We start from the raw sequence: 16,465 nt of genomic DNA, 5'->3' as shown, positions 1-16,465 counted from the left end.
GGAAATTAGTTTGTATTTTTTTTAATAAAAGTAGTTTTGGCTTTTTCACTATAATAAAAAGGCAGTTTTCAAAGACAAATCTCCATCTTCCCAGAGGAAAATTTATGAGGCCTAAAGAAAACAAAACAATAAAACCCTTTTTGTGGGTAATCAGAACTTTGGCTCTAACTTGTCCATACTGTATTTTTCAACTCCTTGGTGCCGTCTCCTGTAGTGTTTTGGATTTGTTTGAAGATTCTATATTGAGGTTGAATATGCCTACAACAGTGATGGCTCCTGGGACTTGTAGCATCAAGTATCAGTCTGTGGGACATTCTTCAATTTTTTGTGCTTCAAAAATTTAAAACGTCCCAAGAGATGTGGTAGAATAATACCCTGATAGGTTGCTATGCCAGCAGGGATATTTTTTTTCTATAGGTTTACAGGACTCTCAAGCTACATTTAAATAACTGACATTTCAAGAATGTTTCATCATAAAGATTTACTTCAAAACCTGCCTTATACGTTAACCCCAGTGAGCTTCAAATTAGTGATGTTTAGCAGGGTTTGGGCACAGGCCTATCAAGCAGGATCCCCTGCATAGATACTCTCTCTGGAGAGAGGTGAGGAGACACTATTGCATATTTTTTAGTACATATTTTTTACAGTGTCAGTATTTTGACACCAAATCAGCATGACCTTCACTTTTTAATTTTTTTTTTTACCAATCTTTGAGAATAACATTTATTGTCAACTGACATTTACAAGCACAACCTATGAATTTGGTATTGTTCTAATGTAAGATCCCATGCTGTCCTGACATCGCCGTAGTTGCTAGACATAGCAAGGTACATTATGGACAGTGTTGCAAATTTACCTCTCAGTCTCCAAATCAGAGCTTTAATCTTCATTTATTCAGGTCATATTAGTGTAATTTATGTAATGGTGATATAAAAATATAATAGAGGGAAACAATATCATCAGCTCCCAAGGGCAGGCAGACCTGGCAGGGTATGTTTGGAACGCTCACAATATTATTCAAAATCTCATTAGTTCAGTGATATTTTCTGTACCTCAGGTAAAGCAAATTACCTGTTTACCCTGAGATATTTGCATCTATCATTATTATTGTTTGTTTAGGATGTATCAGGATGCACCAGTAATAAGCTTGGTGCTATGAAAGATAAAAAGTAAGCACAGTGCCTACCCTGAGGAATTCATGTTAGATATCTATCAGATTGGTTCAGTGGATCTTTTAGATTTGACACCGTGGCCTGATTCTGATCTCACAACCGCTTTACAACTGTTTAACTCTACTGACCTAAACAGAACTACTCTTGTTTTCAACCACCATAAATGAGATCAGAATCAGGCCACATCCCGGGGAAATTATGGCAATGCTGAGCAAAGTCTTAGTAAGGAGATTCTCTTCTGCAACAAGATACACTCAACAGAGGAGAGAAAAGGATTTCTGTCCAACCCTGTTACAGCCCAGGCCTTTACCTAATTTAGAACAGTCTACAAGAGCTGGCTCAGATCCCTAAGAGACCATACAACAATGGAGAATTGTCGGAGGGGAGTGTAATTTCACTCTAGCCCTTCTGCACACCTCTCACTACATCTCCTCCCAGCACCTTTGTGACCTCTAAGCTGAAGTGTAATGGGCAGGTGGGTGGGTGTGCACACATACATTAACAGTTCAGGATGTTCCAAGGAACACTGGGTCCAGCTATAAATGACCAACAGAAAAAAATAGTACTAAAAAAAAATGTCTAATTGCTCGTAGGGCACTTGATTTGGTGTGCAGGGGAGGGGTCAGAAAATAGCAAAAGAGCTGGGAACTTGGTTCATATGGGGTTCATAATGACTAATATAAACCCCTAAGAAAAGAGGATTTATAATGGAAGCATGAACACTCTTCTTTGTAGCAATATTGCTTGAAGGTGTAAAGTAAGTAATATTTCTGTTTTACTTGCTAGACCCATACTGCTCCTTGTTGAAAAATATAAGTACAGCAAAGTGCAGCCCGAGATGGGGTGATCAGGAACATTGTGGAATTAGCCTCGAAATACACAGTGAATGTACAGCCCATTGTGGAAATAAGTGAATATTCTGCCATATATTCTAATGGGAACAGGATTGGGGCCTAAACTAGTTAACTTATAATAATTTATGCAGGCGTTTGCAAGTAATATTAAGTTGTATCTGAAAGTGAAAGAGGTACTAGTACTGTACCTTTCACTACTAGAGCAGGGATACGTTTCTGTAACGCGGCATATCATATTCCTGATATCATATCAGTAATTATGTGCTGCACCATATGTACTAAAACTGGAAAGTAGGAATAGTATTGAACACTGGAGAACTTAGATTAGCACTTATGTTTGTAGTGACTCTTGCACTGATGCCTGTTGTTAGTGTTTGTGTATATGGCATTATAGGCACTTGTGTAAATAATATGATGTCAGGGCTTGGGCATAGAAGAAGTGTGTGAAACATGAAGCTAAGTAGAGGTAGGTGATAAGTTTCCTCCCACTTTTTTCCCATGAAAATGAGGCAGAAATAGAACTCTTGCCTGGATGAGTTTTACTGATGTGAACAGCATCACATTATGTAACAATACTTAATATTTTATGTGCCAAATATCCAGGAAACTGCAAGCTTATCGAGTAAATACACTTTGCACCCACATGTTTCAGTGAATTGTGTTTCCAGGAAGAGCTTTGGCTGGTGTCAAAATAGTGGTTTGTGTCAAAATGGTTTAAGCTAGATAGTCAAGGCCTGATTTTTTCATTGCCTGCACGCACTTTGTGTAAGCATTTATGCCTGTGCAAAGTAATGCAACCAAATCGTAATTTTCTACTCACACTGGTGGCAGCCTTTTATTCCCCTTTTTGCACTCACTTTGCACAGCTGTAAATGACTACACAAGGTGCCAGGGAAGGGAGAATCAGACCCAACATATATTCTAAATGGATCTGGATGTCACTTATGCCCTGTCATCATTTCTACAAGGTGTGAATGAACCAAGGATTTTTCATCTGGTAAGAGGCTTTTAGCGTTGAAGATTGACTGGGCCAACTGCCAATCTATGTACTAAGCATTGTCAATACAAGGAAACAATATGGCAGCTTGCTAGAGGAGATGCTGTAGGAACAGAATACTTTGTAGTTAGTTGTTAACACTTTTAACAAAGTGATTCATGCTAAGTAGTTTTATTTTAAAAATGCCTCTATTTAAAAATGCCTCTGTGGTTATCTTCAAATCACCTACCATGCAAAATGTTGTGCTTTTAATATTTTTATTAATCTCCCAAATCTGATTTTTACAAGGAATTTACCTGACTCTCTCATGTGAGAAAGACTGTATAATCTCATCAATGCCAGAAGATATGTCATGATTTCACAAGATACTGCTTAGAACCATGACCCTTTTATATTTCAAGCTTGAAACTTGCCAGTGTATAAATGAGGAGATACACAATTCTATTGGCTTTACAGGGGAGATTAATTTTAGCACCAAAGTGTATATATGTTGTCAATGATCCATCACTACTTAATTGTTACTTAATTAATTCCTTCTTTTACATGATGTGATTTCAATGCATGGAGCTTAACAGAACATTCATGCGCCAGTAGCTAACCTTTTAAAACCTCTGTGATTTTACTGCTAAATTAGCTGAAGTGGGAAATTAAGGAGTCTGAAGAAGCTAAAAGAGAGCTCGCAGTGGATAAAAGGTGTAATTACTTTGACATGGAGCTCACTGCTTAGCTAGTAAAATTTACTAAGGATCTAGCTTCGCCAAGGGACGTGACTTTCTTAATAGAGTTTTCTTACGCACAGAGCAACTTAGCATTACTCACCGTTAATATAAATGACATGCTGGCTGGCTTGGAAAGGTAATTTGTTCCTTACCCTGAGAAATACTAAAGTTGTTTGTATTGACTGGAATTTAAATGAAAATTTTTCTACAAATCTTTATCATACACAAATGTATGATTAAGGTAAATTGGACAAAATGTACTGGCTTGTTTTCATCAACGATTTACCAGCAATGTGGTGTTACTCATACCATTACATTCTATCTTCAAAGTAAAAATATAAATACATATTGCATATTGGATTTGAGAATTTACTTTTTTTTAGACTGAAGACCAGCTGGAAATGTCCTGAGGCCATGGTCTAGTGGTCTGAGCATGGGACTGGGAGCCAGAAACTCCTGAGCTCTAATCCCGGCTCTGACAGTCACTGCCTCTGTGGCCTTGGGTAAGTCACTGAACCTCTCTGCCTCAATTTCCCTAGCTATGCAGTAGGAGTAATAATACTTACCTACCTACATCACAAAGGTGGGTTGTGAGGTTTTATTAGATAATGACTGTAATTGATTAGGAAATTCAGGGTGCTATACAAGTATTATTAATATAGGCTCTGGAATTATACTAATTTCTCTGGCATTCATATAGCAAGGATAGATCAGGTTCCAGTTCTGAGTATTGCTAAACACACCTTTCACATTTCCACAAGGCAGCTGATATATATTTTTGTCACCCTCCCAGCTCCATCTCTGCATGTGTTTCACATGTGATTCTAGGATGTAATGCAAGGCCCCATGAAGGTAATTACTGGCTGTACTCCACAGTTTGGGAGTTCCCTGCAATGCTGTCTGAACACACTAGCCCTGACCACCTCTCCCTTTTCGTAGTGGTGATGTTTAGTGGACCTCCCACAGTGACGGCACAGTGGCATGAGGCTCTCATCTTCCCATAGGAGTTGCAGCAGGGTCCTCCTCCTTAGGAGCTTAAGGTGGCAGTAGGAAGCCCTGTCACAAACCCTGGAGAGGCAGAAGGGGTACCAGAGGGGCCTCCAATACTTATTCCAACAGCTAAGGATGTACCTGCTTGTATGTATAGGCTGGGATCACTGTAATCCCCTTCCCTGTGCTGCTACATACACAGTCATCTGTTATTGGCAGGGTCCCCCAGAGCTGTGGGTCTGGTTGGTAATGCCCTCTTGAGATGTGTGATACAGTTTAAGCCTGTCACAGATATTATTTCAGGCAGCCTACAGACTCATGCAGATATTTGCACAACCATTAGGGCTCGAAGCTTACTTAAGTTTTTAATGAAAGGTATCACTTGACACTGATTTTCTGAATTGGTGGGTGTTTGTTTATTAGGGGGAAAAGCTTTTCTCTTGATGGGTAGCATGTGTTTCAGTTTTGTATACTCTGTAGATTCATGCTGTTGGTGCTTGTGAATTCGAGCTATTATTCCTTTCCAAGGTCTCATAAGATTCACCTCTCCCAACAGAGTTCCCATTGTTCACACTGAGTGTTTCACGTAATGAATTTGTTGTATCTTGATTTCTCTGTCCTGGGGCTTGCTTCCTTTCTGTATGTGATTGGTGGCTGCCACTAATGCATAGTTGGGTCAGACATCATGGGTCAAATTACAGAGCTCAGAAGGTGATTGAAGAGATGGCCTTTGCTCTCTCCGTATACTGAATCAGGTGTACATTGGTCTGGTTCCCCAGGTGTAACTTAAAGCAGCTCTAAAGCTCACTCTAATTTATACTGGATGCTAATAGTCCTGAGGATCCAAACCAGTATGCAGATATCTGAGGGGCATACAGAATCTGCAGACTTGTCTATTTTCTCCTGAACACTCTTCTACACTGACACAGGCTAGGATCTACCATGCTAGCTCTGTGCCACTGAAGGATTCTCTACAGTGAGGTGATCCAGCTAGGGCTGGATGCATAGTTTTAGGGCTTCTTTATACCACCAGTGCAGTGCTAACCAGCCACACTGCATTTGAGAGGACCTGGGCCTCAACACAGGGCAATAAAAATAAACATCAGATCTCCCTATCTGTGTTACAGATAACACCTCTGATTATTAAACATGAAGTGATACACTTCACCATTTAGTATGATGTTTCCTTTTTGCATTACCTTCAGGCTAGGTTGAGTCCATTTTACTTTTAGGATTTAATGTACTAATAGCAACACTTGAGGGTTCAGACTCTGCAGAACATTTGCTTTTGATAACTTGGCCAAATCCTGGATTTCTAAATTGGACAAAACTCACTGGAATCTCAGTTATTGAAGCTAATAAGACTTTTGCTTAAGTAAAAGTTGAGTGATTTACTCCATGTTTCCATAAGAAATAATATAATATATATTTTTAAAGCTTATTTTCTAAAACCTAAATTTTCAACTAAATTTGACTCAATTATTTGACTCAATTATCCTGTAAAATATTATTGGAACTCAGTATTTGCAGAAAATGAAAATCTCTAATCCCCAAATCCAGAATGCTAGCAAAGATTGGGAGTTTTTCCCAGACCCCAAGGGCTCCAAGTTGAAGAGGGATGACAGTGAGGAGTTTTCTGTTGAGAAAATTTAAATTGCTTAGGGAGTATTTTAAGAGGATTAGCTCTTCTCTTTGAGTGCCAAATCCAGGTTCCATTTCAATTGATGACAAAACTCCCATTGTTTTAAATGAGCACACGTTTTGCCCCTATGAATGTGCATCACTTGGAGTGAAGTGTCTGATTTTAAAATGTGGAGTGTAAGCATTTCAAACACTTCCTTGCAAGAATATAGGGAAACTTAGCATCATTGTTCCCTTTCAGAGGAGGTATTCTCAGATACTAATGGAGAACCATGCTAGTCACATATTCATGTCTCATAGCCAACCTCAAAGAAAATGTAAAAGGGGTGCTCATTTCTGTATGTAATATTGTAAAGATCATTACAATTTCTATTCAAAATGAAATCAGTTTTCAGGATATAAGATTTTAAAAGATGTCTATTCTCTCTGAATTCTTACTTGTAACTGCCGTTTATGATAGAGGCTACATTCTTAAATAGTAGGTCCTGAATCTGATCTCACTACACTGCTGTAAGTGAGAAAAGAATTAGGCTTAGGCTACTAAAATCTACATAGCAATTGTTTTTTGTAATTTGCTCACCTACTGGTTCTAAGGAATTAGTGATTTACTACTGTTGTGTTGATTTACTCATGAAACCAGCTAGTTTAATGTAAAATAAGCTATAGGTATCTGATTCATTTCAGGTTTGCACTGTCCTTTTAAATAAAGTAAATAAAAAAACAGATTTTACCCTAGGCACCAGTGGCTGGATTCCCAGCTAGTCATCTATTTCATGTTTGTGTAGAATAGACTGTGCTTCTGCTAAAAGGAAATAACCCAAATAGTTATTTTGTTTTTTTCTTTTTTTGTACTTTGAAAGCAGAATTCTGAAACGTACATAACACATCTGTAACTTTGGCTAGTCACTGACACTAATGTAATGTGGCATACTATCAACCCAACCAATAAGTTGTGAAGTCTGAAATTGTTCACTTGCATGAACAACCTTAATAGCTGGTCTTGTGGGAGTGCCTACATTGTTAAATTGGCCCTTATGAAAATTACTTCAGTTTGATGTTCTTTCCAGGGTTCATGCTTCTGTAAGAATAAAACAACTTAAAAATATATATAATGATGTGGAGGCGAGGTTCACATCCATCCCCAAAACCAAAGGAAAACATTTTTTAAGAATCGAGTGCCGAGGATACAGATGCTTCAGATCAGTAATGGGTGATTCTGTCTCATGAATTTTTAGGAAAACATAGGCCCAGCAGGAAGATGAGATTAAGTTGTATCATTATTATTAATTATTTATGTATGCTATGTGTGTATGTAGTAGGATCACTACAAACACTCAGATACAGTTCCTACTCCAAAGAATTTATAATTAAAAGACAGATACATAAGTAGGTAGGGATTAGTGGAAGAAAAACAACAAGAGACAATTTAGGTTCTTAATAATCTATGTTACTCTAGCACCTACCGGCTTCACCTGTCAGGGACCACAGGTCTCAAACCCTGGGCCATGGGGCTATTAGGGGCTTGTAAATGCTAACCAACCACCCAGTAACCCGGTAACAGTTGCCAGGACTGGAAGCTGAATTCCAGAGTTGCCAGAACTCTGGGAGGCCTGATTGGTTCCCTGCTTGTATTTAAACTGAACACAGGAACAGGAAGTTGTCCATGCAACTGAGTTTCCCCTGCTGAGGGCTGCTTCCCCATGTTCTTCCCGCGCCTACAGTCGGACTGTGATCTCCCGGACACCTGACCTTGCCTGCCTCCTGCCACCTGACTCTCCAGCTGCTCTCTGGCATAGCTCAGACCCTGATCTCCTGCTATTTGAGCCAGCCCGGCTCCCATGTCAACCCCTGGGTGAGACCGTCCATATCCCAGTTGTGACACCAGCTGATATCGGGGCCATGTTGTGTTTGTACAGTGACAAACACCTAATGAGAGACAGTCCCAAAGTGTTTACAATCTACGTAGACAAGACAGATACAGGATAGGAGAATAAACAGTCACAGAGCAGTAAAGACACTTGCCCAAGGTCTTTATTCACTGTAAGTAGCGCTGTAACACTAGGTCTTTAAGAGGGGCTGGAATAGAGAAGGGCTACTAGGATGATCCAACGAATGGAAAACCGGTCTTACAAAAGGAGACTCAAGGAACTTGGCTTGTTTAGCCTAACCAAAAGAAAGCTGAGGGGAGATATGATTGCTCTCTGTAAACATAAAAGAGGGATAAATACCAGGGAGGGAGAGGAATTATTTAAGTTCAGTACCAATGTGGACACAAGAACAAATGGATATAAACTGGCCATCAGGAAGTTTAGACGTGAAATTAGACGAAGATTTCTAACCATCGGAGGAGTTTCAGAGTAGCAGCCATGCTAGTCTGTATTCGCAAAAAGAAAAGGAGTACTTGTGGTACCTTAGAGACTAACAAATTTATTTGAGCATAAGCTTTTGTGAGCTACAGCTCACTTCATCGGACATCCGATGAAGTACCTAAGGTGCCACAGATACTCCTTTTCATCAGAGGAGTGTAGTTCTGGAACAGCCTTCCAAGGGAAGCAGTGGGGGCAAAAGACCTATCTAGCTTCAAGATTAAACTCAATAAGTTTATGGAGGGGATGGTATGATGGGATAACATGATTTTGGCAATTAATTGATCTTTAATTATTCATGGTAAATAGGTCCAATGGTCTGTGATGGGATGTTAGCTGGGGTGGGATCTGAGTTACTACAGAGAATTCTTTCCTGGGTATCTGGCTGGTGAATCTTGCCCACATGCTCAGGGTTCAGCTGATCGCCATATTTGGGGTCAGGAAGGAATTTTCATCCAGGGCAGATTGGTATAGGCCCTGGGTTTTTTCGCCTTCGTCTGCAGCATGGGGCACGGGTCACTTGCTGGAGGATTCTCTGCACCTTGAAGTCTTTAAACCATGATTTGAGGACTTCAATAGCTCAGACATATGTGAGAGGTTTATTGTAGGAGTGGGCGGGTGAGATTCGGTGGCCTGCATTGTGCAGGAGGTCAGATGAGATGATCATAATGGTCCCTTCTGACCTTAATGTCTATGAGTCTACATGGACAGGATACAGTTATTGTAGATGAGAACTGTATCCTGTCCATATGTTTACATCGTGTACTAGCTAGTGCATGTGCAATAAAGCATGGAGGTGATTGTGCAAGAAATTGACAAATGGATGAACAAAGATGGGGAAATGTAGTGGAACAGAGGAGACTGAGCCAACACAAAGCTTGACAAAAGAGGAAGATTTGCATCTTGATTTTGTGTTCTAGAATTGTGGGCAACTGATGTGGCCAAGTTCTTGATCCACCATTGAATATCTTACAGACTCTTATGGGGAGCAGCTGACTACAGCTGAAGTTCAAGATCAAACACAAACACTTTGTGGGATTCGTATCTGTGACCCTAGGACAAATGGATTGCAGATTTTCTTTCTTTCCTTTATAGAATTAAAGTTTTCATGTCTGATCTTGACCTTTAGAGTAGGAAAAAAGCAAGTGAAACCCTAAGAAAGGAAATAACCCTGTGGTATGTTGTTTTTGACACTGTATAAATCAAAGTGGGGCACATATTTTTGTTTTTGTTTTATTTTGCGGGGGGGGTTAGAATACAAAAGTATAAAATGTGTGCTAAAATATTACACTCTCATTTCACAGAGAGGAGGTCTTCATGGTAAAAATGTTATGACATGAAGCCATTACACATGCATATCTGGTTTGAATAATTTTTTTTTCTATTTTCTGAATCCAAAACAAATCAAAAGTTTATTAAATCATGTGAGGTAACCTAGACCACTTCTTGAACTCAGTGACAAAATTACTACATATATAGAGGAAATGCAGTAGGTGTCACAGTACAGTGATTTTAGTAATGTATTAGACAAAGTGTCTGTCAAAACATTACTTGAAAAATTAATCCTAATTGGCTCATCATGTGGAGCACTGTCATTTCAACTGGAAGCCTGCGAAATCATAAACAATAATTAATGGAATACATTGAACTAGGGTAAGATAGACTAGGGAGTGACAGTTGTGTGAAAGGCCCAGTTATACTTTATTAGTGATATTTTCAAAGTCACAGGAGGCTGTAAGCTCCTAACTTCCATATTCATAGATTCCAAGGCCAGAAGGGACTACTGTAATCATCCAGTCTGACATGAAAATCACAGATCATAGAACTTTCCAAAATTAATTCCTAGAACATATCTTTTAGAAAAACATCCAATCTTGATTTAAAATTTGTCAATGATGCGACTCCACCATGACTCTTGGTAACTTGTTCCAAAAGTTAAATACTCTCACCGTTAAAAATGTACACCTTATTTCCAATCTGAATTTGTCTAGCTTCACCTTGCAATCATTAGATCATGTTATATCTGTCTCCACCAGATTGAGCCTGTAAGTATGCCCTGCATTCTTTGTTCCTAGATATATGCCTTGACATTTAGCTATTTTAAAATTCATAGTTTGCTTACACCCAGCTTACCAAGAGATCCAGATCACTGTGTGTCAGTGACTTCTCCTTTTCATTATTTATCACTCCCCCAATTTTTGTGTCATCAGCAAATCTGAGTGATGATTTTTTTTTTCCAGGTCATTAATAAAAATGTTTAGTAGTATAGGGCCAGGAACCAACCCCTGTGGAGCCCCACAAGAAAAACACCTGTGGTGATTCCCAGCTTACAATTACATTTTAAGACCTTTCAGTTAGCCAGCAGTTAGTCCATGTAATGTGTGCCATTTTAATTTTATATCTTTTTAGTTTTTAAATCAAAATATCGTGTGATACTAAGTCAAATGCCTATAGCAGTCTAAGCATGATACATCACTACTTATCTTTATCAACCAAACATTGAATTGCCTCAAAAAAAAAAAGAGAGCAATTTAATTTTCCATATACTTATGTTGACTGGCATTAATTTGTATTACCTTCTTTTAGTTCTTTATTAATTGAGTACCATATCAGCCATTCCATTATTGATCCTAGGCAAGATATCAGGCTGAAAGGCCTATAACTACCCAGATCATTCTGTTTCCCTTTTTAACTGTTGGCACAACCTTAGCTTTCTTCCAGTTTTCTGGAAAATCCCCATTGCCCCAAGACTTATTGAAATTCAAAATTAAGTTCCAATGAGCTCCTCAGCAAGCTCTTTTATATTTCTCACAAGCTATCTGGACGTGCTGATTTAAAATCGTAGTTGCTGTTGAACATCCTCATAGGCTTTATGACCAGAAGGGACTGTCATTATTATCTAGTCTGACTTCCTACACGTCACAGGCCACAACCTCACCCACCCACTCCTGTAATAGATTCATAACCACTGAAGACTACTGAAGACCTAAAATCATGATTTAAAGACTTCAAGTTACAGAAAATCCACCATTTACTTCAGTGACCTGAACAAGTGACCTGTGCCCCATGCTGCAGAGCAGGTGAAAACCCCACCAGGGTCTCTGCCAACCTGATCAAGGGGGCAATTCCTTCCCAACCCAAAATATGGTAGTCAGTTAGACCCTGAGCATGTCATCAAGACCCACAAGCCAGACACCTGGGAAAGAATTCACTTTACCAACTCAGAGACCTCTCCATCTAGTATCCCATCTCTGGCTGTTGGGGATATTTGCTACTATCAGTCACAGATGAGCCACATGCCATTATAGGCAATCTCATTGTATTATCCCCTCCATAAATTTATCTCAGTCTTGAAGCCAGTTAGGTGTTTTGCCTCAACTACGCCCCTTGGGAGGCTGTTGCACAACTTCACTCCTGTGCTGGTTAGAATCTTTCATCTAATTTCAAGTCTAAACGTGTTGATGGCCTGCTTATATTCATTTGTTCTTATGTAAACACTGGTGCTTAACTTAAATAACTCCTTTCGCGCCCTGGTATTTATCCATCTCCCCTCAGCCTTCATTTTCTGAGGCTAAACAAGCCAATCTCCTTAAATCTCTCCCATAAGGTAGATTCTCAGTTCTTCTGATTATCCTAGTAGCCATTCTCTGCACCTGTTGCAGTTTGAGTTTATCTTTCTTAAACATGGTAGATCAGAATTGCACACACTATTCCAAATGAGATCTCACCAGTGCTTTTTATAATGGTAACACTTCCCTCTCTCTACTGGTAATACCTTGCTGGATGCATCCTAGGATTGCATTAGACTTTTTCATGGCTGCATCACTTTGGCAGCTCAGTCATCTTGTGATCAATCAATACTCCCACTTCTTTCTCCACCTCTGTCACTTCCAATTGATACATTCCCAGCTTATTGCAAAAATTCTTGTTGTTAGTTCCAAAGTGCATAACCTTGAGCTTTGCATTTTAAATTGTCCCATTTCTATTGCTCCATTTTTGGGTATGATATTATAGTCCTTCTGTATTGACAATTCCTCCCAAATTTGTGTCATCCACAAATTTTATTAGTACACTCCCACTTTTTGGTGGGAGTGTCAAGATCATGAAAGAAAATGTTAAATAAGATTCGTCCCAAGACTGATCCCTGAGAAACTCCGGTAGAAACTTTCCTCCAGTTTGACAGTTCACCTTTCAGTATGACCTGTTGTAGTCTCCCCTTAAACCAATCCCTTATTCACCTTTCAATTCTTGTATTAATCCACATCTTGTCCTGTTCAACTAATAATTTTCCATGGGGAACTGTGTCAAATGCATTACTGAAATCCACATAAATTAGATGTATTGCATTTTCTTTGTCTAGAAAATCAGTTATATTCTTAAAGAACCCTTTACTATTGATTTTAATTTCCTGCACAGGACCCCACTCTGCTTGGCCTTTGGCAGTTATCGATTTTTTCCCTACACTTTCTAACCACCAAAAAGTAGCTTTCCTTGCTGATTCATCCCATCTTCCATTCTTTGTAGGCTTTTTTCTTTCTCTTAATAACCTATTTGGGATGCTTATCCAGTTTGCTCTGCAACCCTTTTACTATGATTTTTTTTCCCTCTTGCTTGGGATGCAGGCTTTAGATAACTTCTGCAACTTTGACTTAAAGTATTTCCAAGTCTCCTCCGCGTTCAGATCTTTGAGTTCAGTTCCTAACTAATTCCCTTATTTTTTTTAAGTTTTCACTTTTGAATCAATGACCCTAGTTACAGACCTACTTTTGTTTATCCTTCCATTTAGTTTACACTAAATTAGATCATGATCACTGGAACTTCTATGAGGTCCTCGCTACTTACCAATACTAAATCTAAAATGGCATCACCTCTTTGTTCGTTTGGTGACTATTTGTTGAAGAAATCTGTTGGTTCTCTCATTCAGGAATATCTGGGTTTTACCATGATTATTATACAGTACAGACTCATTTACGCACGGATGTCGGGAGTCAAGCCTTCATGACCGCATGTTAATAGACCACAGGTTAAGAGGGCCATGCTGAAAAAAGCGTTTATGATTCACTTAGAAAAAAACTCCGTTATTTTCTGCTCTTTCTGGCTCGCATTTTTTTCTTTCTTATGAAGTTTGTCATTTCCCACAGATGAATGATTTCAATATTTTCCGCATTTTGCTCCTCCATAAATCTTACAACAGTTTCTACAGCACTAAGGGCTGCTGTGGCCAAAATTTTGACCTTTTCAACAATATCCTGGCCATTGCTTTTGCGGTCCGATGTAGCCTCACAGCCCGTTAATATTTCTTCCTTGGACAGAAATTCTGAAGTCGGGCAATCTTCATCCATCTCCAGCCACACAATAATGATTTCCGGCGACGTATCCAAACTAAAATCTTTTATCATTTGAAAGAGAAGTTTACCTTTATCCTCTTTTGTTTGCATGCATGTTTGTTGGACGTTTTCTTCCAAAAATCCTTCAAAGTCTGGCTCTTAATCAGTGCCACTGCTGGAGTTTTCCAAGTCTGAGCTGTCTTTGACAGAAAAGGCATCACCGAGAGCCTTCATCCAGCAGTTTTCAATGGACTTTTGTTTTACTCCGTCCGAAGCTTTTTTAACTAAATAACTAATTTCCTTCATGTTTAACTGTTTCAGGAATTCGGAAATGCCTGAAGATGTGCATGACATGATTGCCGAAATCAGCTCCAATCTATAATTGGTTTTAAAATTCTGAATAATGCCCTGGTCTAAAGGTTGCATTTTTGATGTTGTGTTGAATGGTAGGTATAGCACTTGAATTTTTCCATTGCTTGATACCAGTGATTCAGCTGGATGATGGGCTGGACAATTGTCAAGTAGCAAAAGTGCTTTGGCTTCGAGTTTCTTCGACCACAGATGCTTACAAACAGCTGGAACAAAGCTGTTGTGGAACCAGTTGTTGAAAATGTCTTGTCATCCAAGCATTTTTGCTGTTACCATATATTACTGGCAGTTTGGCTCTATTGAGGTGATTAAAGCAGTGAGGGTTATGAAAGCAGCCAACGAGAAGAGAAGCAAGCTTATGGCTGCCCGTCTTATTACTACAAAAAAGAAGAGTTACACAATGTTTTATCTTTTTAAATCCAGCTGTTTTCTGTGTCTCATAATTAAAGGCTAAAGGCTTCTCAGGTAGCAGTTTTGCAAATAAAGCTGTTTCATCACAATTATAAAGTTGTTCTTCGTGGTAGTCTTCATTTTGTAAAATAGATTTTAACTCGGTGGGAAACGTGTTTGCGGCTGATTCATCGGCTGATCGGCTTTCTTCAGAAATCGACACCTGCGCTATGCCATGACGCTTTTTAAAATGACTTATAAACCCCTTGCTGGCTTGGAATTATTCATCCCCCATTAAATTTCCAATTTTTGTCGCTTGGGTTTGAAGAATTAGCCCACTTAGCAGCATTCCTTTCAGCCTTTCCTGAGCAAACCATGTGCGCATGGCTTTGTCTATTGTGTGTTTTGCTGAATACTGCACACGTTTTCACTTAAGCCCCACAGCAGAATCAATATTTTGTACAAAGCCATTCAGTTTACATTAGTTTTTTAGCCATCCTCAGAGAGTAGATTCGGCAATCCCAATATCTTTTGAAACTTTGGCCTGGGTTTCTCCACTATTTACTCGATCTATTGCAGCTAGCTTTTCTTCTACAGTGTAGGAACACTGACGCTTGCCCTCTGCCATTATACAGTATTAGGCCTATGGTTAAAATTTTCTAATGTAGTATATATATTACTATATAACTACTATATATTATCTATCTCTCTAGCGTGACAATGACTAAGCATGAGTGATACGTCTTTACCAATATCAGTAAAGACGTACAACACGTTTCCGCTCTGCACTTCCTGTTGATTTCTATGTCAGTGAGTTAGTGAGCAAATCTGTAGCGCTACATAGCAAGTTCCTGTTAACGAGTTTCACTTGTCAAATAGGTAGCACTGGAAGGCATGGCGCTACCATGCGTTAAGCGGATCCGTGCGTAAACGGGTCTGTACTGTACTTGTCCACGAATTTATATGTAGGAAATTAAAGTCTCCCATAATCACAGAATTCCCAGTAATATTTATTTCATTAAAAATATTAGAGGTCTCTGTCCGTATCCTGACTGAATCCTCGGGGTCTGTAGCATACCCGAAGCACTACCTCAGTGGTAGTGGTAACTATCTGTTACCTTCTTTCCCAAAGTGATTTTTGACCGAAAAAAATTGAAGTGATGGAATGGATAAAACCTCATCATTAATACACAATGCTACTCCACCACCTTTACCTTTATTTCTGGCTTTTCTTGAACAGCACATACCCTTCAATACCTGTACTCCAGTCATGACTACCATTCCACCATGTTTCTATTATTCCTATAATATCTGATTTCACTTCCTGCACCAGGTCTAGTTCCTCCATTTTGTTATCCAGGCTCCTTGCACTGGTGTACAGGCATCTTACATGTTTCTGCTTGGATTCAACCAGATTCCTTGCCCAATTAGGTTCACTCATTCTACTGCCAGTATCACCTACCTGACTGTTAATGTCATTGCATTGGCACTCTTTCTTCTTGTGGTCCATTCTCCTTCCCTCTATTATTCTTTTCTCCATTGCTGTTTCCTCTCTTACTTGATTTTCAATATTGAAATCAGGCATGGAGATTACATGAGCATCTCACAGCTGTCTCCACCAAATCATCCTCTTGAGATAC

At 39.2% G+C, this 16,465-nt stretch overlaps 1 protein-coding gene across 12 annotated transcripts in view; it reads left to right on the top strand.

Moving 5' to 3' along the window:
• Positions 1-16,465, top strand: part of TAFA5 (TAFA chemokine like family member 5) — a 592,559-nt gene that overhangs the window by 484,487 nt on the left and 91,607 nt on the right. For 4 of the 12 annotated variants that reach the window (XM_073328341.2, XM_073328344.2, XM_073328343.2 and 1 more), the window contains exon 4: positions 4,126-4,245. The exons of the other annotated variants lie outside the window; for them this stretch is intronic. In XM_073328341.2, coding sequence (XP_073184442.1) covers positions 4,126-4,152 — 27 coding nt within the window. In that variant the 3' untranslated portion in view covers positions 4,153-4,245. The remainder of the gene's footprint in view (positions 1-4,125; positions 4,246-16,465) is intronic. 12 annotated transcript variants of the gene reach the window in all.

Source organism: Lepidochelys kempii, chromosome 1 (genome assembly GCF_965140285.1).
Source record: "Lepidochelys kempii isolate rLepKem1 chromosome 1, rLepKem1.hap1, whole genome shotgun sequence".
NCBI lineage: Eukaryota > Metazoa > Chordata > Testudines > Cheloniidae > Lepidochelys > Lepidochelys kempii.
The sequence above is the reverse complement of the archived record's forward strand: the minus strand, read 5'-3'. Positions and strand labels throughout refer to the sequence as shown.